This window comes from Xiphophorus couchianus, chromosome 17, assembly GCF_001444195.1.
Source record: "Xiphophorus couchianus chromosome 17, X_couchianus-1.0, whole genome shotgun sequence".
Lineage (NCBI taxonomy): Eukaryota > Metazoa > Chordata > Actinopteri > Cyprinodontiformes > Poeciliidae > Xiphophorus > Xiphophorus couchianus.
The window spans coordinates 17,443,511-17,468,670 of NC_040244.1; the positions used below are offsets into that span (position 1 = coordinate 17,443,511).

At 40.9% G+C, this 25,160-nt stretch overlaps 1 protein-coding gene across 2 annotated transcripts in view; it reads right to left on the minus strand.

Annotated features, from left to right (window-relative positions):
- Positions 1–2,609: 2,609 nt before the first annotated feature.
- The window catches only part of sult4a1 (sulfotransferase family 4A, member 1), a 30,896-nt gene continuing 8,345 nt past the window's right edge, over positions 2,610–25,160 (minus strand). The window contains exons 3-9 of one of the 2 annotated variants that reach the window (XR_003598945.1): positions 16,083–16,213; positions 13,947–14,027; positions 10,745–10,871; positions 10,534–10,628; positions 5,971–6,109; positions 3,889–3,948; positions 2,610–3,769 (exon numbers count right to left, since the gene is read on the minus strand). Coding sequence is in view for 1 of the 2 variants with exons in the window: in XM_028044236.1 (XP_027900037.1) it covers positions 3,657–3,769; positions 5,971–6,109; positions 10,534–10,628; positions 10,745–10,871; positions 13,947–14,027; positions 16,083–16,213 (686 nt within the window). In the remaining variant the exon portion in view is untranslated. The remainder of the gene's footprint in view (positions 3,770–3,888; positions 3,949–5,970; positions 6,110–10,533; positions 10,629–10,744; positions 10,872–13,946; positions 14,028–16,082; positions 16,214–25,160) is intronic. The other variant, XM_028044236.1, reaches the window with a different exon arrangement.

Here is a 25,160-nt window from a genome sequence, read left to right on the forward strand (position 1 = left end):
TAACAGAAATCAGAGCCATGCTCCTTAATTAGTTGGGCAAAAGAAAATATTCTGAGTATTTGTGTGCTTTTTTGTTGCTTGAAGAAAATAAGTTCAGTCTTAATCCTTTTCACACTTAAATAAACTTAAGTACATACTCAGTCAGTGAATGATGGTTTAATAAAAGTTCAAACAAGAAAACCTACAAACTTGAACTAGAATTACTCATTTATAGAGTCACACAACCAACATGGAAAAAGAACAGTAGAATATTTGTGCAGATGGATTTTCTGACCTATTTGTCAAATGAACATCACATCCTGCTGCCTGTTCCACTGAGCTGCTGGTGGTAAGAAAGATGGAAAGAAATAAAATATGTGAATAGAAGTCTTCACATTTCACTTAAACATGCACATGCAGTGCCTTCCAACACAACTAATAACCTTCACATTTAGGAACCAATCATGAACCTCAATGTATTTTGGGGTGATCTGATGTGATTGACCAATACAATTATGGTATAATGATAATATGGAAGTACAACAACATGGCAACTAACATGATTTTAAAGATAGTTTTACGCAAAAGAAAAAATAAAGGCAGTTGCTTGCAACTGCCTTTAGAAGAACATTTTGGCTGCAATTCCAGAGACTGTGGCATTCCTCTTTGCAAATCAGTACAAACTGAGTCAGATTGGATGGGAAGCATCTGTGAAGATAAATGTTCAAGTCTTGCCACAGATTCTCAATTAGATTTAGATCTGGACTTTGACTGGTCCATTGTAATACCAAAATCTGCTTTCACCGAAACCATTTTATTGTAGCTCTGGCTGTATGTTGACCGAACCTCCATCCAAGGTTCGAGTGGCAACGGTGCCTCGGCTCATGGTGATGTGCAGTGCCAGCTGACTGGGTCCAGAATTCCCATTCCGGTCCATGAAGTGAGGATCTTATTCTGCATGTTTGTTTTGTTCCCTTCATGGCTTGTTGAAAACTACAAGCAGGATTTCTTAGGCCATTCTTTCATCAGCAGCTTTTTCTGGACATTATTCTGTAAATGCCAGTCTGGGGAGCTCAGGTGTGACAGCTGTGCTGATTCTCACACCAGAGCTGTTAGTCTCTCCTGCTTTTCCAAAGTTAGCATGGATTTCTTGGCTATTTCTTTGGTTTAAGTGGATGGCCAATTATTGGACTGAACAAAGATGCATAAAGTTTTAGAATGCAACCGTACTTTAAACTTCTGTTCAACTTTCTCCCTGACCTATCTGCAGTGGTCCTTGGTCTAACTGATATCGTTTTGTTCACTAATGCTCTGTAGCAAACCTCAGAGGCCTTCACAAAACACCTGGTTTTATAAGAGTGAGTTAACTGTTAACTGACTCTTAACTGTTGGTTGCAACATGACAAAATATGAAGAGGTTAAGGTAATGTGAATACTTTTGTAAGGCACTGCTTTCTGTCACAGCATCAAGAATTCAGAAGGTGTTGGTTCCGATGTTCGTATTTACTTCACAGATCTTCCCAGTGCCAACAAAAGTATACAGTAGTGGGGTGGTCAAAAGGAGTATATAATGGGAAAGTGGTTGCCCATGAGAATTTCTATAAAACACCTCCACCCACAATTATCTCAGGCTCAACTTAAGTCAAACAATAAAGAATTTTGTATTTGTTGATTGGTCTTTGCTGCTAGAATGCTTCTTGGCAATAAATCATCAGTGACGTGCGGTCGGGGGAGGCAGGTGAGGCAGTGCCTCACCAGCCATCATGGAAAGAAAGAAAATATATAATCATAAAGTAATTTAAATTGTTATATTCATCCGGTGGTTTGTACTAAAAAATATTTATTTTTCATGTAGCTTCACCAATTTCGATTTTTATTTGTTCAAAATCGCTGAATTTTCTTATTTTCCCATTCAAATGCTTGGAAGCGATGCCGGTGAGGCAGCAGCGAGCTCTGCCTCACCTTGGATTGCGCAACCCCTGGCTCTGCGCTGGCTGCTAAGCGGAGAGAGCATGTTGCTGTACGGCGTCAATAAAATGGTTTAAACAAATTTAATATGTGAACTTATTTCCATTAATTTAGCTTATGTATATAATGTACAGTGCTTTTTGTCACCAACTGTGTTTGTGTAACGTGTTTCGTGTAATGAGCGATTATAAACGGCAGAGAACAGGTTCAAGGTGAGGCAGGCAGTTCTCTTGCCTCATGGCAGGGGGCGCTCAAGATCCCAGACGTTCGTCTTGTTCACTCCTCAACTGCCGAGTAAGTGACAGCGAGCTAGGCTAAACGATTCGGGAAGCAAGTCAAGTGCAGCCATAGATTATAATAGAGATAGTGATTTTTTTTCCTCTCGCTTATCCCGACTTTCGACATGGATGACTACATTACAACACTAAAAAAGTTTTCTCAAGTGGACTTTCAATCGAAGCAGGTAAGACAGTAATAACATTTATTTTGTTTTGTTTTTTAAGGAAATGTGTGTTTTGTGAGCTACAGTTTGTATGTGTAAGGATGCAGAAGTGAAACATAACCTGTAAACTGCTGTCAATCTATGCATCTATTTGCAAATCTGATTCTGATGACGTCAGTGCCTCACCAGCTATGAACCTCACCGCACGTCACTGTAAATCATGTACTGTTGGGGAGCCAGTTTGTTGGTTGTATTGTGGCACATTTGTAAGGAAAATGTGTTTGTAATTTGAGCAGCAGGCCCTTGTTTGATAAATTGTTAGATAACCAAAATGTCTTGTCTCTTATTCAACAGTCAGTCAATTCAATAAATGACACCAAACATTGACAGAGATAATCTGTTCAGCCATCCAAAGTCTCAGCTTTGCTGCACAAGAGAAATGACGAAGACCTTTCAGTGGTTTAAGATCTATTGCCAAGAAACATTGTTTCAAGATAAACAATAAACCCAACAAATGTCCTTCATTTCTGTTAAGAATATACTGAATTTTTGTAATGTGCTAGACTCTAAGCAGTGAAAATTAGTTTGCACAGCACAGTTCACCTAAGGACTGTGGAAGAAGATAAAGACAGGAGAATTGGAATGGAGACAGAGTCAACTCTCAGAAGAAAGCTCACAACTGTCAAATTCCTGAGATGTCAGTGAATGTTGACTCACATCTGCTGAATGTAACAGTACAACAACACATTCGTATGTGTACATTAAAGAAGCAATAACATTGGAAATATTGCAGACCTGACACCATTTTTGTGGATGTTGAACACAATGTGATTTGTCTTGTTTATTAAACCAAACAGTCTCTGGAACAAGGCCAGAGTCCAGCTGGAAGTTAGAAACTATCTGCTTCCAAGTGGAAAGGAAGTAGATGTAAATACTGCATGATCCAAATACTTCTTGCTTTCTGTGGTTTGTAGAACCTGCTTGTTTCCACAGTAACCCAAATGTACACAGCAGCCTCAACAAATATAGTGAATTTTGGAACTGATCATTGATATTTTAGAAGTTACACAGTGATTTCTGTTTGGTTGAAAGTGTGATTTCTGTGGAACCTTTTTAGAAGGTCAATCTACTCTCAGACTGCACAGTTAAACTTCAGACTGATTGAGCTGATGGAAATGCAGATCATATCTCTACAAGATATGATTACTTATAGAGATCAGTGGTATCAAGGGAGTGAGAGTCTTTGGTGAGAGAGGTACAGCTGTCCTCACAGGCAGAAGTCAAAGCTTAGGTCAGATTTGGCCATCTTCTGTCTGTAATAAGCATCAAATGTCTCATTCATGGACACAGTGAAGACGTCCCTCCACACACCCACACGACCTGCAGAGAGAGGAGAAAAGGCTAGGACCAAATTCACTGGGCTGTGTGTGATCACAGTTTAGTTACACTGATCTAGCTGCGGGGTGAGCGCAGCCATCCGTGGCAGTTACTCAGCTTACCTGATGTGACGTGACATGACACAGATCAGAGCAACAGGTCAGACACCAGATTTCAACTCACTGAATGAAAAGATGAGAAAACAATAGGAAAACAGAAAAAGGAGAAGTAAAATGAATGGCAACTCAAAATTTGAAAAAAATATTTGCACAAGGACAAATGGCTTAAACTAAAACAGACTGGGTAGGTGGTTCAAAATGGACTACATGGTGCAAATCAAACATGTGTCCACAAGAGGGTGCAACAGCCTCTCAAAGGGAGTTGGAGAGCAATTTTAGGAATTCAGTGAACTGGCTTGAAACCAGGAGGTCCTCCAGAGCCACTGTCCTCTTCCAACACACTGGAACCAAGATAGCTGAATTCCCTCAACAGCATTTAGTCTGATTAGGCCTAGTAACAAGCAGCTCCTTTGGTTCAAGTGTGATGGAGAAGGTAACTGGATACGAACACGTCTGACTTAAACTGAAGTCTGAGGGAACTTATGTATCACTAGTCTGAAGACCCTGTATTCATAAATCTGTCCTAGCACTTTTGATTTGGTGAAAGTCTACTCATCCCTGATGGACTGTCAGGGATGAATACACTGTATAAAAACCACTACGCTAATATCCATGATGAAGGAAAAAGAAGCAAAAAATGTGAAGATTTAATAAAGTTGGACAGCTTGCATTAGTGTTGAAAGAACTCCATGTGGACGAAGTGAAATTAAAAAAGTTTTCATAGAAATGGTGCTGAGGAGAAAAACCTTTCATATAACCAAATGAATGAATTAAAGCCTGTCTTTAATTCATTCATTTGTGAATGAATTAAAGAGTTATAAAGAGGTATAAGTTACTGTTCATCATTTGCTAATGCAAACTGATTTGTCTGGATTTATCTAAGAGAGAAAAGTTCTAATTGTTTTTTTGTTTGGGTTTGTAAATGAACATCCACTGATGGTTGAGCTGATATTAAATATTCTATATTTACTCTGCACTGCATGATGGGATTCAGGGAGTTTTTGTAAACTTTGGGTGAACATAATGTTGTAGGTTTAACTGTTGGGATCAGTATGATGACAGGAGCTCAGAAGAATGTTGGAAAATCACTGACATTTCTAGAAGAAATTCTACACATTCTTTTGTAACCGTATTCACCTCCCTCCTCCCCTTTGAATATTTTTCATACCTGTACTTTACAATCATAATGCTTTTAATTGGTGCTTAATTGTAAAGAGGAAATAACATGATAAATGGTTTTCAAAATGTTTGAATTGTATTCCTTCTTGTATTAGAGAATTCTCGAATTCTCTAATAGAATTAGAAATAGAATCTCTAATAGAATTAGAGAATTACCTTAATTTTGTTTTAAGGTAATTCTTTAAGGGCAACAATTTTGTTGCCCTTTTTTTGCAAAACAGTCTGAGCTCAGTCAGATTGGATGGTCTATTGGCTCCGTTCCTTGGTCTTCATGATGCTGAGGCCACAAACAGAACTGTTGCATCAGATAATTAGATGCAGTAGGCAAAACAATGACTTCTGAAGACAAGCCTTTCTACGTAGTTCTGTTAGATTCTCATCTCCCTCAGTGCTCCATCTAGGATTTCATCCATCAAACTCAAGTTCTCAATTTTGGGAACAATAACAATGTCTTTATTTTTTAATCCGTTGTCATACAGCCAAGCTACTAAGATGACCAAAGGTATTTTAGAATTACTATTCTGTTTGGGGATTTTAAAAGTTGACTATATTTATCTAGTGAGACGTTATTTGTTGCCTTGTCTTTAGCACTATTTGACAAAAACTTGTCTGCTGGAAATTTTGCTAAAAATGTAATAAATAATCAATAAAGATACAGCACTGACTGGTTTACCAGATGAATACCTGCAATGACTTTAACAAAATGGTAAACTGCACATTTAAACATGGTGAAATCACAGTGAACCAGGTAGGAATTTAAAAAGAAACAGGGAAATCTTAAAATAAGATATGAGAGGATTTGATAATTCAACGGTTCCACACAGGCTCTTAAAACAAATCTAAGTAAAGTAATGTTTAAAAATAAGTTGAGAACTTTAAGAGGCCATCTGTTGGAAGCTCACTCACAGCTAGAGATAGACAGTGCCTCAGATTTGCAGCATTGCTCAATCAGTTGGTTGCAGTTTTCCACCAGAACTTCCAGCTGAGTTTTATCACAGGAAACACCGAGGAACCGGGCCAGATGCTCCACCATCGTCCCCAGGTTCTGGGAAGGGAACACAAACCGCAGCATCACATTGGAGCACCAGTTAGCTCTGTGACCTCCAAACTGCAACCTCCAAACATTCAGATGGTTTCACTGACTCTCTGACAGTAGGTCAGGTTTTTACACTCAGACACAAAACAGTTTTGTTTGAACAAATCTGTCATGTTGGGAAAGTAAAATATATCAACATAATCTGTCTCTATCACAGTTTAAGTTTGCATATACTGTACATGTATCGTAAAAGGCCATTTTGACTTGGAGTCACTTTGTTATTGCTCAGCCTGAACTTTCCACTAAAGAGGTTTTTCAACAATAAATACAAGAAACTGATTCTGTACTAAAAATATATAAATGTGTATGATTTCTTTTTTTCTTTTGTATTTCAAAACAATATTTTCACTCATAAAATGGACATTTGACACTCTTTTTTTTTTTCCTCATTCATTTCTCTGCTCAGCCACAGAAGCAGCTGTAAGACTCACTTCACATAAACTCACCAGGAAGAACATTTACTACGCTGGAAGAGATTTGGATCAATAAAAGGTCAAGCCCTGATCGCTGCTTTACAGCAGCTCTGAGTCATGCAGAAAACACTGACATCATGTTACATAACATGTAACAGGTTGGAAGCTGATATAGCTGAGCTGCATTTGATGTTTTCATTTAGAGTGGTGCCAAGACAGATTTTACTGGGATTTATTTGTTTATTCCTCCTCTTATTGTGAATCCTGTGGAAGGGAGAAGACCAGGATGATGCAAAGTCAAATAGTTAATCACTTCAGTAGGCTAGAGAGTTTCATGATCCTGAAATGTTTTCATGTTATGTTTTCTTCTCATCTCCCCCTCCCTGCCTGTGATTCTCCACTTGGGGTGCCTGCTGTGTTGCTCACTCACTTATTCCCAACCAAACCTCAGCATAACATGACCTATTTTCTGATAAATTATATCAATTTCAACTCCATTTATATGTAACTTTACATTATTATAGAGCCAATTATCAGACAATTCCATATACACTGCTCAAAAAAATAAAGGGAACACTCAAATAACACATCCTAGATCTGAATGAAAGAAATATTCTCATTGAATACTTTGTTCTGTACAAAGTTGAATAAGCTGACAACAAAATCACACAAAAATCATGAATGGAAATCAAATTTATTAACCAATGGAGGCCTGGATTTGGAGCCACACACAAAATTAAAGTGAAATAACACTACACGCTGATCCAACTTTAATGTAATGTCCTTAAAACAAGTCAAAATGAGGCTCAGTATTGTGTGTGGCCTCCACGTGCCTGTATGACCTCCCTACAATGCCTGGGCATGCTCCTGATGAGGTGGCGGATGGTCTCCTGAGGGATCTCCTCCCAGACCTGGACTAAAGCATCCGCCAACTCCTGGACAGTCTGTGGTGCAACGTGACGTTGGTGGATGGAGCGAGACATGATGTCCCAGATGTGCTCAATCGGATTCAGGTCTGGGAAACAGGCTGGCCAGTCCATGGCTTCAATGCCTTCATCTTGCAGGAACTGCTGACACACTCCAGCCACATGAGGTCTAGCATTGTCCTGCATTAGGAGGAACCCAGGGCCAACCGCACCAGCATATGGTCTCACAAGGGGTCTGAGGATCTCATCTTGGTACCTAATGGCAGTCAGGCTACCTCTGGTGAGCACATGGAGGGCTGTGCGGCCCTCCAAAGAAATGCCACCCCACACCATTACTGACCCACTGCCAAACCGGTCATGCTGAAGGATGTTGCAGGCAGCAGGCCGCTCTCCACGGCGTCTCCAGACTCTGTCACGTCTGTCACATGTGCTCAGTGTGAACCTGCTTTCATCTGTGAAGAGCACAAGGCGCCAGTGGCGAATTTGCCAATCCTGGTGTTCTCTGGCAAATGCCAAGCGTCCTGCACAGTGTTGGGCTGTGAGCACAACCCCCATCTGTGGACGTCGGGCCCTCATACCATCCTTATGGAGTCGGTTTCTAACCGTTTGTGCAGACACATGCACATTTGTGGCCTGCTGGAGGTCATTTTGCAGGGCTCTGGCAGTGCTCCTCCTGTTCCTTCTTGCACAAAGGCGGATGTAGCGGTCCTGCTGCTGGGTTGTTGCCCTCCTACGGCCTCCTCCACGTCTCCTGGTGTACTGGCCTGTCTCCTGGTAGAGCCTCCAGCCTCTGGACACTACGCTGACAGACACAGCAAACCTTCTTGCCACAGCTCGCATTGATGTGCCATCCTGGATGAGCTGCACTACCTGAGCCACTTGTGTGGGTTGTGGAGTCCGTCTCATGCTACCAAGAGTGTGAAAGCACCACCAACATTCAAAACTGACCAAAACATCAGCCAGACAGCATAGGTACTGAGAAGTGGTCTGTGGTCCCAACTGCAGAACCACTCCTTTATTGAGTGTGTCTTGCTAATTGCCAATAATTTCCACCTGTTGTCTATTCCATTTGCACAACAGCAGGTGAAATTGATTGTCAATCAGTGTTGCTTCCTAAGTGGACAGTTTGATTTCACAGAAGTTTGATTTACTTGGAGTGATATTGTGTTGTTTAAGTGTTCCCTTTATTTTTTTGAGCAGTGTATATATTCTTTTTTTCATTTAATGAAATTTATTATAATCAAGTAAGTTACCAATTTCTCCAATCAATAGCACAAACAAAAATCAAATAGATTACAGGTCTGTTTACCCGCTGAGTACCTGCAATAGTTAATTTAAGCCCACATGGCTGATTATTATTATTATATTCAAATTTTTTTGTTATATATATACAGTATATATATATATATATTATTGGCTCTAGTGGCCTTTATTTGATAGTTAATTGACAGGAAAGTGGGTAATGAAAGAAGGGGAAGACATGCGGCAAAGGTCACCAGGCCTGGAATCGAACCTGCGACAGCCGTGTCGAGGACTAATGCCTCCATATGTGGGTCGTGCTTAACCCCTGCACCACCACAGCACATCCATATTCACATATTTTGCATAAATCATTTCTGCTTTATAACATAAAAAAAAACTGAAACATTTGTATCAGCTTGATTTCAATCATTTCCCTTCAAATCAACAAAATCTTTAATCTTTGAAAACATCTGGAGAGGAGAGAATATTTGTGGCTGTAAACCTCCTAAAAGTGATCAGACAAAATGAAGTAAAATGGCGTTTGGGAAAGCAAATGGGAAAATTTTGATCCTTCAGAATCTGGACTCTTGGACAAGCTGTCTATAACATAGCACAACAACAAGTAAAGATGATTAAAGTAAATGTAGATCCAGAATATGAGACAGATAAATCAATAGAAATGTTCAGTCTGCCTAGTCCAGCCTCTGACTCCCGGTCCTGGACCTTATCACTGCATGTCTTCCTGTCCTTTCTCTACCCTCTTTCCTATCCAGCATCTGTATTTTTTGACCAGTTAACTTTTTATGATTTTTCAAATCTTTGTTTTTGCTTAAATACTTCAGCCAACAAAAGAGGTGATCATGAGGTTAAATTTGCAGCAACCAAAAAAACATCTCCAGTTTCGCATGCTCAATCTCCATGTGCTGAATGAAAGAATGCAGGAAGTAGAAACTGAACAGAAAATATTAAAAGCCATGACTGAAGCCATGATGAAATCTAGTCATAGTAGGTGCTGTTTTCATTTCTACATTAACAATTGGAACTGGAAGGTTTAAATACATTCTATAAAAATATACATTTTTCTCGCAGTCAAAACAAAACTATGCTTGCATGAGCTCAGTTAGGATTACTAAATGATTCCTATTTGTTAAGAGACCAGAATGAAAATGCACCTGTTGGTGTATTTTAAACACACTGCTTCCTTGTGTGACATCATGAAAAAACAAAAGATATCAGGAAAATAATATGGACCTCCACAAATCATCCTTTGGTACAATTTTCAGATACCTGAAGGTTTTACGTTCTTCTGTTCAAACACAAATATAAACAGCATGAGAATGCTCAGCATTGAAAGGAGTTATGACTGGTGTTGTAAAGGGAGGGGTGTGGTCAAATGTAAATTTGATTGTGCAGTCCCCTGCAGTTGATTGGAGGATGTTGATGACTTGGAGAAGATGGATTGGTGGCCTGGGGAAAGTGACTATAGAGAGCTAAGGCAAACTGTTCTTCATCCCTCCTCCTCTCATCCTAACCAGTCACATGACTTCTGCTAGTTCTGCTGAACTGTTGGATGGTGCTTGGTAAGGGTGAACTGCCTCTTCTTTTCATATTCATTTTTCTCCTATTTATTTAGGGAGGTAAGTTGGTGTAATTTGGTTTGCTTGTTTTTTGTCAGCTTAAATGGGCTCAAACTTGATAGATTCTTTTTGTTTGCTTTGGTATTATAGTTCATCCTGAAGTTGTCATGATGTGACAACCTCATGATGAGTAAATGGAGAAGACAAAATATTACCTTGAACATGTCTTCATATTTCAGGAAGAGGACATTGGAGTCCAAACGATGCTCCCAAAATTCCTGAACATGTTCAAACCAGGAACCATAAGCCACTGCCGGATGAAATAAATAAAACATTGGCAGAGTTAGAGCATGCTAAAAATCTAGATGAAGCAAAGCATAAAGAAAGTCATATTAATTAATCATTTTGAGATTGAAAGACTCTTACATTTATCATTCATGAAGCGCCGACAGAATTCCTGAAAAGTTCCACGGTAGCTCATGGTCCTGAGAGAGCGGTGGAACTGATAGTAGGACACCACCAGGTCTTTGGGGTTCCTGGCCATGTAGATAACCTGAGGGGCCCAGGGCCGGGGACATTAACAATCTTATTTCATTACCAAGAATTGGTTTGTTGTGATTCTGTAAACCCTAACTTAACACAAATAATTGAAGTAACTTAAATTTATGAAAAGTTGTGGTCACTCGTTTCTATCAATTAAATAACTCAGAAATACATTTTTGAAGTAAGAGCACAGTTTTTTAAGTGTAGCACAAGATTTGGAGCATTTTACAGGGGATATATTATGCAAAATACCCTTTTTTAGTCTGTCCTTTGAGTGAAAAAAAAATAATGTATTATTTTCCTGTGCTGAATAAATATCTTCATATTCTTTTTGGGTTATTATTTTCAGTCTGTTCATTTCTCTCTATTGCCTATAACATTTTTCTTGTCTATGAAAAATAACGGTGCTAAGCACGGTCATGACTTCCTGCTAATCAGTCCTGTGAATTCGCCAGGTTTTGTTGTTTTGCAGTCCAAGTTTATGTGAACGCAAAGTTGCAAATAGACAAGTCAAAATGTTCAGTTCTAGGATGTATTAACGCACACAAATCTTTACATCATCCCCAAGCATGATGTAAGGATTCGTGTCAGAGGTTGCGTTAGACTTTTTTGTTGTCTGTTATATTGACAGACAGCATTAAAAAAAGGGTCATATACTATTTTTACTCGTCAAAATAAAATCATATTATTATCGGCTATTCCTGAACGTCGCTCTTCTTCTGGGCATGGGATGGTAATGTCTATTTGTTAAAACCGCAGGATGAGTTAAGTTTAATTCTTCGCACCGCATTAGTTGTGCAGCAGATTGAGCATGTTAAAGTAACTTCTGCACTTTTATTTATTTCCTCAAGATAAACTGGGCTCTTCTGTTTAGACTACATATATATTAACATAGCATTGCATTCTCTTTATTATTTTTTTTCTGTTCTGTATGTACTGGAGACTGGAATTAGTGGCACCATTTCAGCAAAAGGTTTGGAATGCACTTCTGAACCAGATGCTCCAAAGTGTCCAGTCCATAACTCCTCAACACCCTGTCAGCTCTCGGTCAGAAAGACTCATTTAGTTCAGTGTCCATGAGATGATATTCAGATAGGATATTTTTATTGATTGATTTTAATTACCTCTGCCATTAACTCTTTGTGTAAAGTTTATAATGTCTAAGGTAGCCACCTTTCAGAAATTAAAATAAGGAACACCTGTCACGGCCCTCATGGGGTGGGATGGCCGCTGCAGTGATAGACAATATTTTATATTGTGTTATAAACAAAGTGTTTGTTGTTAAGAAAAAATAGTTATTGATAGAACAATCATTCAAACATAGAGGTTGGTTAGACATAACCAACACACTAAAATACACTAAAATTACAGCAAAGCTTATAATGACGTCCTTGGTTTGATAGTAGCATTGAGCCTTCTGCTTCTGTTAAGCGCTGTGTGCTAGCTTTTAGCTCCTTGAGGATAAAACAGTATTGTATTTCGTATTATTTTGTATACGAAATACAATACTGTATTTTGTATTATAATTATTTGGCTTTGCTATTTTTGGCTTGGGGAACATGTGCAAAAGGATCCAGTGATGTTCTTGACGCTCCCATTATCTAACTCCTTAATTATGTCAAGGTTTTGTTTACTTCATTCAAATTGTGGTCGCATTAATATTTTAATAGGTGCATGACACTATAGTTAAACTACACTCCATTTTGTGGGAAGTTGGTATGAATGGAGAGTTTGTAAATACAGTAATAACTCCACTGTGATTAATTCATTTTAATACATGGCTCTGCAGGTTGGCTGTCTTCAGTGTCCTGCTCTGGATCATACTCTGTCTCCAACATGGAAGGTTGGATGGACTAGTTTTCTGTTCACATCTTTAATAAAATTTAGAATAAAGAGCTTTTCTGCTGGTAGATAGTTGTATCGCTGTTATCAGACTATAAAAATGGCCAAATGGGGTGGAACGCCCTGCACCCTGAAGGGGGTGGAGCGTGGAATGTCTCATTCATGTTTAAAAAGACCACAACAAAACCAGTTCCTCTAAAAAGCTTCAGAACAGGTAAATGAGGAGTCTGGAGCTGCAATAAGGAGGAATTCAGACCAAATTATTGCAGTCACATTGCAGTGTTATGGTCCTACTTTATATAGACCATAAGAGAATGATTTACATGTGAAAATTCAAATTCAAAATATTGATCCTAAAGGGAAATTAAATGTTGTGGTAACTCAACAACATATGAGTTTGACATATATATAAAAGCATAATTTGTCCGCTTTAAGTAATGATTAAATGACAGATATGACTTTGATGTTTGAGTTTTTTAGTTGGAAATGTATATTTTGGGCTAATTACGTATTTAGTTGTTTGCTATTGTAGCAGCATTCCTTTCTTTAGTATTATGTGCTTGAGTTCCTCATAATCCTCCATCTAAAGATGTTTGGTGTGAGGTATGGCTTATGCAGTCTATCTAGCATCGGAGTAACATCAGTGAATCTGTGATCGATTTCATTTGTCTGTTGAAGAAATCTGTGGACGCGCATTCACCTGAATTCAGCCTGGCTCCACATAGCTGCACCTCCTCACCCTGGTTTGGTCTTTATGAAACTAATAGTCAGGATGAACTGATACTATGTGAAGCCTGGCTTTGTCTCTTATCCTGGATTTCTTAATCCTACTTTTGTCAAACAGCCCTCTGGTTCATGTCAACCAGGTTAAATAGTAAAAGCCCAATGTGAACAGCAGCTGACGTGCAATAAATTAACCAGTTTGCAAATGTTATTTTTAATGTCAGGTTAGCGTCATTTTAGACTCCCCCCTTAAAATGGTTTCCTCAAATTATTTGAGTTCCACTAACGTATCAGTTTTTACAGTGTATTAAACTAAACCTCTGTAGGATAATGCAGCTGGGCCCCGTCATATTGATGGGAAAAGTACAAGATCCAATATTCATTGGAAGATCAAAGTCCTGAGGCAGTCATACTCTAAAATCTCATAAGCTCAAGGCATATTCTGATGATAGCAGAAGACCAAATTATTCAACTAACATCTTTGAGATACCAAATCACACATGGCCTGACATGTACTGACCTTGGCCTCTCCGTTGTGCATAGCTGTAGGGAGAAATCGGTAGGGTAGATGGCTTTTTATCAAGCGAGGAGAGGTCAGCTCCTGTAGAAGAACAGAAACAATCACTTTAGCAATCTAGAATCAAGCATTAAAATGTCTTGAGGTTTGCAAAGTTTTGTTGTTGGTTAATGTGGGGTGCCCAATATAGTTCCTGGAGCCAATACAGGCCCTTGGAATTATTTTTTGGCCCTCCAACTTCAAATCAGGAATGGTACAAACTTAGAAACTGCTACATACAATACAGACTACTTAACTTTCATTGTCAAGCTTTTATTTTTATTGTTTCACATTAAGTAGGAGACTGACCTAAACCCTGTTCATGTTGCTGAGAACAGATTAAACTATTTTTCTGCAAAAAAGAGAAATAAATTACCCTAAAAATTGGAAACTTCTCTGCCTTTTATTTTTATACACCAAATCTCCAAAACATTTTTTATGTTTTAGATCATGTCACAAGGCGACATTGGTGAAAGCAGGTAAACCAGAACTCAGATCCGTTTTCAAAAGAAAAACCTCTTTAATACGAAAAAATACTGGTACCAATCCAATGTTCTCGGAAAGACTCAGTGAGAGAGCAGCGAGTAGAGTTCAGACAATGATCCCACAAAGACTCAGGTAAACCGGTGAACTCAAATACACTGGGGATCAACACAATCACAAACAATCACACAGCTGCGATAATTATGCCCAGGTGGCAGGCATCAGGAACAACGAGGAACTGAAAAACACACCTCATGACAGTTCAATAATTTACAGATCCATTTGTTACAAAAAAACTTGTTACTCATATTAATTCAAATTCTTCAAAGAGTTACAGTAGATGGTGATGGCTGTTGGCAGGAAAGATCTCCTGTAGCAATCTGTATTACAGTGTATCTGAAGAAGCCTCTGATTGAAGACACTGTTTTTCCAAGATAGTCTCATGAAGAAGATGGTCAGGTTGCTTCACTATTGTGTCTCGAGTGCAGTCCGTTGTCCAGATGAACATCAAGATATGTTCATCTGGACATACCTCGATATATGTCCACACATCAAGGTATGGACATGTGGACATACGCATGTATGTCTTCTCCCATGATGGAAACAGGGTTTGATCAAACACTGTTTCTTCTGAACTCTACTATCATCTCCTTTGTTTGGTTCACATTAAAAATGAGATTATTGCTCCCATCATGACACAAAGTGGTCCAGCAGATCTCCGTACTCTGCTTCTTGTCCATTTCTGTTTCACCCGACAACTGCAGAGTCATCTGAGTATTTCTGTAGATGACAGAAGTCGGACTTGTGCTGGAAGTCTCAAATGTACAGAGTGAAAAGAACGGTGAAAGTACGGTGCCCTGTGGTGCTCCTGTGCTACTGACCACCTGGTTAGACACACAGTCCTTCAGTCTCACAAACTGTGGTCTGTCTGTCAGGTAGTTATAGATCCAGCCAGGTGATTGTTGAGACCTCCACCTCCATCTGTGTCTTCGGGAGTTTCTGACAAAGCAGATCAGGCTGAATTGTGTTAAATTCCCTGGAGAAATCAAAGAACGTGATCCTCACAGTATTGCCTGCTTTGACCAGATGACAGTGGGTTTGTCGCAAAACCGTATGACGACATCTTGAACTCCAACTCCATGGTGATAAGCAAACTGCAGGAGTCCTGATATGAACTTGTCTGCTTATTCAGGTGAGCCAACAGGAGTCTCTCCAGAACTTTCATGACCTTCCTTTATTACTTTTAATTTTAAAAAAATATTAATGTCATTGCAATAATAATAGCATAACATATGTTAAGAATCCTGGATTTATGCTCTATGTCTCATCCTGAGCCTCTCTGTCCTGCAGACCGCTGCTCTTGTGCTTCACTGATGCCCTGCCTCTGTGCCTCATATGGCTGCTCTGGTGATGCCTCATGTCTGCTGTGGGTTCTGGCGCTGCATCTACTCATCCTTTACTGATTTCTGGATGCCGAGTATTGCAGGCTTTCTACCGTTCTTGCAGCTCTAGGTGACAAGTTCCCTCACATGAAGTCCAACAAAGATTGATCTAAGCATACAACTATTGTAACATTAAAAAGGTTCTCATTGAATGCTGATCAGATGTTAGTTGTACCTGTATGACATCCAGCCCAGGCTGAGGGTATTCTATGACAGGTAGCTGCTCATCGATGTTCATAAGGCCAATCTCATCAGGATCTGCTCCCTGACTCACTAGAAACACAACTTCCTGCAGCAGACTGGTTCCTACATGAAGAGACAGAAGGACCAGGATATTAGTGACATTCAGACAGTGCTTCCACATGAAGGTTCTGACCTTTTTAATGTTCTAAACTCATTCAAATATAACGTCAAAAGGTAAATTAAACACTGTTCACCATGTTGTTATTTATTAAGCAATGAAGGACACATTTTCTCTCTTTCTACTATAAATATATTGTTGGAATATTGAATGAGCAATCTAAAAATAAGAAAAATAGATTTTTTAGAACAATGTTCAACTCCCACTTGGGGATTCTGATGTCTGGGGCTTCGGTCTGCCGTGTTGGTTTCTGGGTGAGGATTTGAAAAAGAGCTTCTTCTACATCTCCAAGAGACAAGACCACAATATTATGTGAGTCTTGCCTGGATTGGGAAGATGGGACGTCTTCCTGAAGCCAGGTGAGGAGACCTGGCTGCAGCCAACCAAACACACACACGCGCGCGCGCGCACACACACACACAGAGCTCTAATTTCTGGAACCCATCTGGAAAGCTTGGTATCTTTTCCACGGATCCGCTCAGGTGTAGGAGGGAGCAGGATTTGGGTCATAAAGAAAATCCAAGATAGAAGTGGCTGAATGAATTATTACCGCGGACCGGTCAAGACTTGGCAGAACCCAAGTTCGTTTCAGCTTGAGTTCACGAACAGATGGTCGGACATTCTCCTTCAGGATCCTTTGGTAGACAGCAGAATTCATAGTTCCATTTATCACAGCAAGTCTTCCAGGTCCTGACGCAGCAAAACAGCCCCAGACCATCACACTACCACCACCATATTTTACTGTTGGTATAATGTTCTTTTTCTGAAATGCAGTGTTCCTTTTACGCCAGACGTAATGGGACACACACCTTCCAAAGAGTTCCACTTTTGTCTCATCGGTCCACAGAATATTTTCCCAAAAGACTTGGGGATCATCAAGATGTGTTTTGGAAAAATTGAGACGAGCTCTAATGTTTTTTTTTTGTTCAGCAGTGGTTTTCTTCTTGGAACTCTGCCATGCAGGCCATTTTTGCCCAGTCTTTTTCTGATGGTGGAGGCATGGACGCTGACCTTAACTGAGGCAAGTGAGGCCTGCAGTTCTTTGGACGTTGTTGTGGGGTCTTTTGTGACCTCTTGGATGAGTCGTCGCTGCGCTCTTGGGGTGATTTTGGGCAGCCGGCCACTCCTGGGAAGGTTCACCACTGTTCCATGTCTTCGCCATTTGTGGATAATGGCTCTCACTGTGGTTCGCTGGATTCCCAAAGCTTTGGAAATGGCTTTATAACCCTTTCCAGACTGATAGATCTTAATTACTGTCTTTCTCAATTGTTCCTGAATTTCTTTGAATCTCGGTATGATGTGTAGCTTTTAAGGATCTTTTGGTGGACTTTACTGTGTCAGGCAGCTCTTATTTAAGTAATGTCTTGATTGAAAACAGGTGTGGCAATAATCAGGCCTGGGTGTGGCTAGAGAAATTGAACTCGGGTGTTAAAAACCACAGTTATAATCTCTTTTAACGAGGGGGGCAATCACTTTTTCACACAGGGCCATGATGGTTTGGATTTTTTTTCTCCTTTAATACTAAACACCTTCATTTACAAATTGCATTTTGTGTTTACTTGTGTTGTCCTTGACTATTTTTTAAATTGGTTTGATGTTCCGAAACACTTAAGTGTGACAAACATGCAAAAAAACAGGAAATGAGGAAGGGGGCAAACACTTTTTACACCACTACAACCATTTCAGTGGTTCTTTACTGCAGCATCTGAAAGTACGCTGTTGTGTGGCTGATTAAGGTAACAGTTTTTCATCTTACCTTAAGTGGTTTTATTATTGTCAGCAGACAGTTTACTGTTATTTTTGGTATTACAGATTGCTGATATTATGCTCTCACCTGGGTGCATTTTTTAGATGCTTTCGGTTAAATTGTTAATAGGTTGTGCTAAAGAGCTGGAGTTGTATATATAGTCGATTATATAGTATATATATAGTTGTATAGGCACCACAGAACCAAACCGTTAGTTCATATATTTTTTTTTTTACTTTTTTCTTCGAAGAGTTTTTGCGGCGCTAGTGGCTCGTATTTTTTGTACAGTAGGAGGGAAGACATGCGGTAAAGGTCGTCGGGACCGGGAGTCGAACCCGCGACGACCGCGTCGAGGACTAAGGCCTCCAAACGTGGGGCGTGCTAACCCCCTGCGCCACCACAGCACGCCCATTTTGTTGTTTTATTTTATGAATTGGGCGCAGCGTCATAGGACTGGGCTGACGCAACGTGAGATTTGTTTTTTTGTGTTTTGTCTAACATTATTTTGTGTCCTTAATTTGCGTGGTTACCAATTTGGTTTGCAGTTGTTTTTGTTTAAGTCTCGAATTGCTTCTAGTGTCCTGAGTTGCTGTGCACTATTGGGTTTTAAACTAGAATAATAAAGTCTATTTTTAATATTGTAAAAGAATATATAAATAAAATATATTTTGTATAATATTTTTGTTTCCTCATTTTAAGCCAGACCTACCTGTGTACTGTTAATTGGGAACATTTTTATTCAGTTAAAAATGTTAACCACGAAAAAACATAACTCTCCTCCAAATCATAGTGCAGCAAATAGAGCGGCTGCTCCCGCCGTCTTTTATCAAACACATTTTCTTTTTGTTAACCTCTTATCGCTTAAAATGAGTCCATAAATGTGATATCTTCACGACCAGGAAGTAGAGTCACTCTTAGCAGTTGTCTTTAACTTGTTTATTCCGTCTTGAACACAACTTAAGACACTACAGGCACTCACGTCTTCTACCCTAGTCTTGCTTGCTGAAACTCTCCTTCAGGCTTTCCACTACTCCCTCTAGTGGTCTGGGGTAATCCAACTAAACATAAATGAGGAACTAACTCAGTATACTACATCCCTCCCCTTTTAAGAATCAACTAAAATTAGTAAACTTAACAAGAACTAACATTCCAATGGTTCTGGCGACAGTAATAACAGAACTCTATATATTTTGAATGTGGGAGAAACAACTAACGAGTCCAGAGAAAACACTCCGTACTTAAGGAACTCACTACTCGCACAAAAAGTCATTCAGATAAGGAGGAGTCTTCCTTTGACGTTCTGAGCGGCGTAGTACTGGTGGTGGATCTGTTCTCTGTTCGATGTCCACGTCTGGCACATCCCCCACAGGAAAATGAACCTGAGCTGTTTCAGCAGGCTCCACTAATGCCCTTCCTCCTGAAGATGGAGCCACCGAGTCCATCGGCCTGAGTGCCACTACTTCATCTGGAAACTGAAGAGCACACTGTGCTCCAGCCCAATCCATCCCCCTCTGCATCACATGTCGTTTCTTGATTTGATCAACATGACGCCGCATGACACGTCCATCTCCCATCTGCACCGTATAAGACACTGGACCTGTGCCCCCTAAAATGATGGCAGGCACCCACTTCGGTCCATGACTGTAGTTACGGATGAACACATCATCGCCGGGAGAAAAGCTTCTCCACTTGCTGTGGGTGTCATGATATTCCTTCTGTTTTGCTTGCTTCTTACGTACTTTCGCCTTTATGTCCGGCAGTAGGAGATCCAGCGTAGAACGCAATCTCCGTGACATCAGCAGTTCAGCAGGTGACAAACCTGTGGTACATTGTGGTGTGATTCTGTAGTTAAACAGGAATCTTGCCAACCTTGTTTCCAAAGTGTCCCCATTAGTTTTCTTCAGGCCTTGTTTGAATGTCTGTACAGCCCTTTCAGCCAGGCCATTAGATGCTGGGTGGAAAGGTGCAGATGTAACATGCTGTATTCCATTCTGTTTCAAGAACATTTCAAACTCTTGACTCGTGAAGCATGTGCCGTTGTCTGAAACTATCATCTGGGGTAGGCCATGTGTGCTGAAACACTGAGTTTCTCTATGGTAACTTGACTTGTTGCACTGTTCGTGGGATACACATCAATCCATTTCGAATGTGCATCTACCACAACAAGAAACATCTTGCCCGAGAGAGGGCCGGCATAATCTACATGTAGTCTACTCCAGGGTGTCTCTGGCCACTCCCAAAGGTGCAGGGGTGCAGCAGCTGGAGCCTTACTATTTTCCTGACATGTGCGGCAGGATTGTACTTCCTTCTCTATTTCAGCATCCATCCCGGGCCACCACATGTAAGAACGTGCCAAACCTTTCATTCTTGAGATGCCAGGATGTATGCAATGTAGTTGTTTTAAAAGGGTAGACCTTCCCTTCTGTGGAACAACCACTCTGGCACCCCACAGTACACATCCATCTTTCACACTCAACTCTAACCTTCTCTGACTGTAGGCCTTGAACTGAGTGTCCACTTTGTTGGGCCAACCTTTTAAACACCATGACAGCACTTGTGACAGAATTTGGTCTTTAGCTGTCCATTGTTGTACTTGGGATGTGGTGATGGGTGGATTATCCATCACATCCAGCATGAAGACTTGTCCTGAGTCTTCCTCCTCATCCGTCTGTGGCAGTGGCAGACGACTCAGTGCATCAGCGTTAGCGTGAACTTGACCTGGTTTGTATACAATGTTGTACTCATATGCTCGCAACAGGGTAGACCACCTTTGCACTCTTGGCGATCCCATCTGTGGCACTGGTTTCGTTTCATTAAAAAGGAAGATCAGAGGTTTGTGGTCAGTGTTGATTGTAAATTTCCGACCAAAGATGTACTTGTGAAATCGTTTGATCCCGAATATGATGGCTAACCCCTCCTTGTCAAGCTGTGAGTAACGCTTTTCCGCTGGCGTTAATGTCCTTGACATGAACCCTAAAGGTCACTCACTCCCATCACATGTGACAGCACGGCTCCCACGCCGTATGGTGAGGCATCACATGCAAGCACCAGGTCTCTGTCCGCTGAGTAATGACACAGTACGTTGGCAGAATTCAGCAGCTGTTTAGCTAAGCTGAATGCTTCCTGCTGTTCTTTATTCCAACGCCAAGGAACTCCTTTCCTCAGCAGATGATGTAATGGTGCCAAGCGTGTAGCAAGGTTAGGAAGAAACTTGTTGTAGTAGTTCAGGAGGCCCAAAAAAGCTTTTAGTTCCGTCACTGTTGTGGGAGGCGGAGCTTCCTCAATGGCTCTCACTTTGCCTTGTACTGGGTGCAAACCTTCCGCATCAATTCTGTGACCCAGGTATTCCACCTGATCCTGTAAGAATGCACATTTACTCCGGTGCAGTCGCAGTCCGGCTTCCTTTAGCCGTTTGAGAACTTCATCCAGCGTTTTCAGGTGTCCTCTGGTGTCACTTCCAGTTAGCAGTATGTCATCCAAGTAAACTACTACATTTGGGAGACCTTGCAACAAGCTTTCCATTGTTCTTTGGAAAATAGCTGGGGCTGATGACACTCCAAATGGTAGTCTGTCATAAGTGAAAAGGCCACGGTGTGTGTTTATCGTCAGGTATTTCTTGGAGTCCTCATCCATAACTATCTGCTGATACGCATGACTTAGGTCGAGCTTGGTAAACTGTTTGCCTTCTGTTAGTGAATTGAAAAGGTCTTCAACGCGGGGAATCGGGTATTGTTCCAGTGATGAAGCCTTGTTTACTGTTAATTTATAATCACCACAAATTCTGATAGAGCCATCCGGCTTTAGAACGGGCACAATGGGCGCGGCCCAATCTGCATACTTCACTTGGGTTATGATACCCTCCTTTAAAAGTCGTTCTAACTCCTCTTCCACCTTAGACCTCATGGCATATGGGACTGAACAGGGCTTGTAAAATTTAGGCTGGGCGTCTGCAGATACACGGATGGTTGCATGCACACCTCTTAACATTCCCAATTCTTCTTTAAAAACCTCTTCATGTCTCAAGAGAACTTCCTGTAATCCTTGTGCCTCTGTTTTCACGTGTCTAATCTCATCCCACTTGAGTTTCAATTCTTCCAGCCATCCTCTGCCTAGCAGATTTGGTCCAGTTCCCTTCACTACCACTAGGGGCAGCGTTTTCTTCTGGTTTGCATAACTCACCTCAACCTGAGCTACACCAACCACTGTAATTTTCTCTCCACTGTATGATTTAAGAGAGTTTACTTTCTTTAATCTGTGGTTGACTGTCTTTATGCCACAACTCCAAAAAGTGGTTTTCATTCATAAGACTGACACTACATCCTGTGTCAATTTCAAACTTCACTTCTTTTCTGTTAACTTCCACTTTTACTTCGAAGGGCTCAACTTTCTGGACAGACGTTTCCGTCGACAAACATGCTAGAGTGAATGCTTCTTCATCTTGATCTGAACTATTGTCATCCTCTTGTTTTTCACATACCTTGTGTGATTTGTGTGACCGTCCTTGGCGCCCGCCTTGAGGTGCTCCTCTTTCCTTAAGACTGGTCTCATCTTTCTTTTTATTTTTGGACCTGCATGCCCTGGCAATATGTCCTATTTTTCCACAAATGTGACATTTGGCGTCTTTAAACCTACATTCGACAGCACTGTGGCGTGTGCCATGACATCGGTAACACCCACTCTCTCCATTTTTCCAATCTGCTCTCTTTTCTTTTCCCTTCGCCACCATGCTGTGACACGCCGCCGACTGTTGCAAGTCTGAAACGTTCCTGTTTGCAGCTTCTTCGGCCACAGCTATCTGAAATGCTTTTTCAAATGTCAGGTCACTCTCCGACAGCAGACGTCTTTGAATCCTATCGTTATCAATCCCGCACACGAGACGATCTCTCAGCCGCCATTCCAGCGTAGTACCAAAATTACAATCTTGAGCCAGGCGCCTGAGCTCTGCCACGTATGCACTAACGGACTCAGCAGGTTTACGGGAACGAGAGTCAAGCTTGTATCTTTGCACAATCTCACTTGGTTTTGGATTAAAGTGCTCTTTCAGCCTTGTAACCAACTGACTGTAGGTTTTAGAGCTGGGCTTGTCCGGGCTCACGAGGTTTCTCATTAGCTTATATGAAGCCGGGAGTAATGGAGCACACGGAGCTTCAAATAAAATGGGTCCTTTATTGTTTTGTTTTTTTATGAAAAAAGAACACTTTTCTCTCTTTCTGGGTTGCAAAGAAACATATGTAAATGACCCGTATTCTGTCAACATAAAGCCTCAGCTTCGTTGAAAATGGCGGGCTCACATGTAGCAACGTAGCTTCACATACAAAGCTAAACTATTACAAAGAGTGAATTAAACGGCAGTGGCACTTCTAGAGGACAAACAAAGAAAAACATAACATTAACATCCTCTCCTTAACTTTGTTCATAGAAGATAATTCAGCTTCGACATTACCAAACACTTGGATTCTCGGCTTGGTGGCCATGTAGTCATCTTTTCACCAGGTATCGGCACACAAAAATGTCTTTCTCTTCCGCTTTTCTCAGAATGCCACAATACATACACAAGAGGTTTTTTCTACTTCCTGAAATCTTTTGACCTCTCTGTAAAGCAGCACCACATGCTGGCAAAAACAAGAATTGCAACCAGTTGGCGAAACAAAGTAAAACGGGGTTTACAAAATACAGTTTAGACATGTACCCATTTGTTCACCTGGTTACATATACGTATATGTGTGGTGGGATACATATATCCCACCACACTAATAAGTATAGCCCTCTGCTTATCACTATCATCAATGTCATTTGCTTCAAAAAACTGATCAAGAATCTCACAGTATTCTTCCCAAGTTTGTTCGTTAGCATCAAATGCTGACAGAGTGCCGAATGTCGCGCTCATCGCTAATCACCTCCTTTGGTAATCTCTCTGCCTCGTGTGTATCCGCCCGACAACGTGCGTCCGGTCCTTCCTCCGTTGTGAATCAAGTGCTTCCCGTTTCTAGCCAGTATCCTCGTCGCCAATATGTGATATCTTCACGACCAGGAAGTAGAGTCACTCTTAGCAGTTGTCTTTAACTTGTTTATTCCATCTTGAACACAACTTAAGACACTACAGCAGGGGTGTCAAACTCCAGTCCTCGTGGGCCGCAGACCTACAGTTTTTAGATGTGCCACAAGTACAAACCACTGGAATGAAATGGCTTAATTACTTCCTCCTTGTGTAGATCAGTTCTCCCAGTCTTGCTAATGACCTAATTATTCTATTCAGGTGGTGCAGCAGAGGCTCATCTAAAAGTTGCAGGACTGCGGCCCTCGAGGACTGGAGTTTGACACCCCTGCACTACAGGCACTCACGTCTTCTACCCTAGTCTTGCTTGCTGAAACTCTCCTTCAGGCTTTCCACTACTCCCTCTAGTGGTCTGGGGTAATCCAACTAAACATAAATGAGGAACTAACTCAGTATACTACAATAAACTATCACTACTGCTTCTGCATCGTCATCCGTGTTTGATTATTCTAAATTCACGTATGGTATGTTGGGGGGGGGTTACTGAATTTTCTTGTGGAATCGGTTCGTGTGTGATGTGTTGCTCCTGCCGTGTGGTTGGACTCACGAACCGGTCGAACCTGTTGTATTGTTATTGGTTCGTGTCGTGTATGGTCACAGAAATTTGGAAAATCTACTGACAATCCTTAAATCGTGCTGTGTGAACCAGACCTAAAACTCACAAGCTCTACTCCTCTCATCTCGTCTCTTTTTTTTTTTTTCTCTCATCTCGTCTCGATCACTGCCCTAACGCTCTCTGACTCTGGTCGCTATGGTAACGTTTACATATCCCTTCAAAATAAGATACAGATGCCCCACAAAAACGAACATTTTACTTTTGTGAAAATTTTAACTCACGATAAAGACTAATAGGATCCCTGAGCTTGTTTCTCTACAACGAGACGGTCCCATCTGGGAGTGATGAGAGACAATGACACCCGTGTTGCTTATGCACAGGGTGCTTGGTCTCTAGGTGGCAAAGCAGTTTGAAGGTTTCATTGCCTCATTAACGAGCCGGTCACCATATCATGCAGAGAGGGCTTGGAATGTGGGAATCATGTATGGCGTGGGATAAATCCATTCTTCTGTCTCTTCTCTGGGCCTTTTCCCC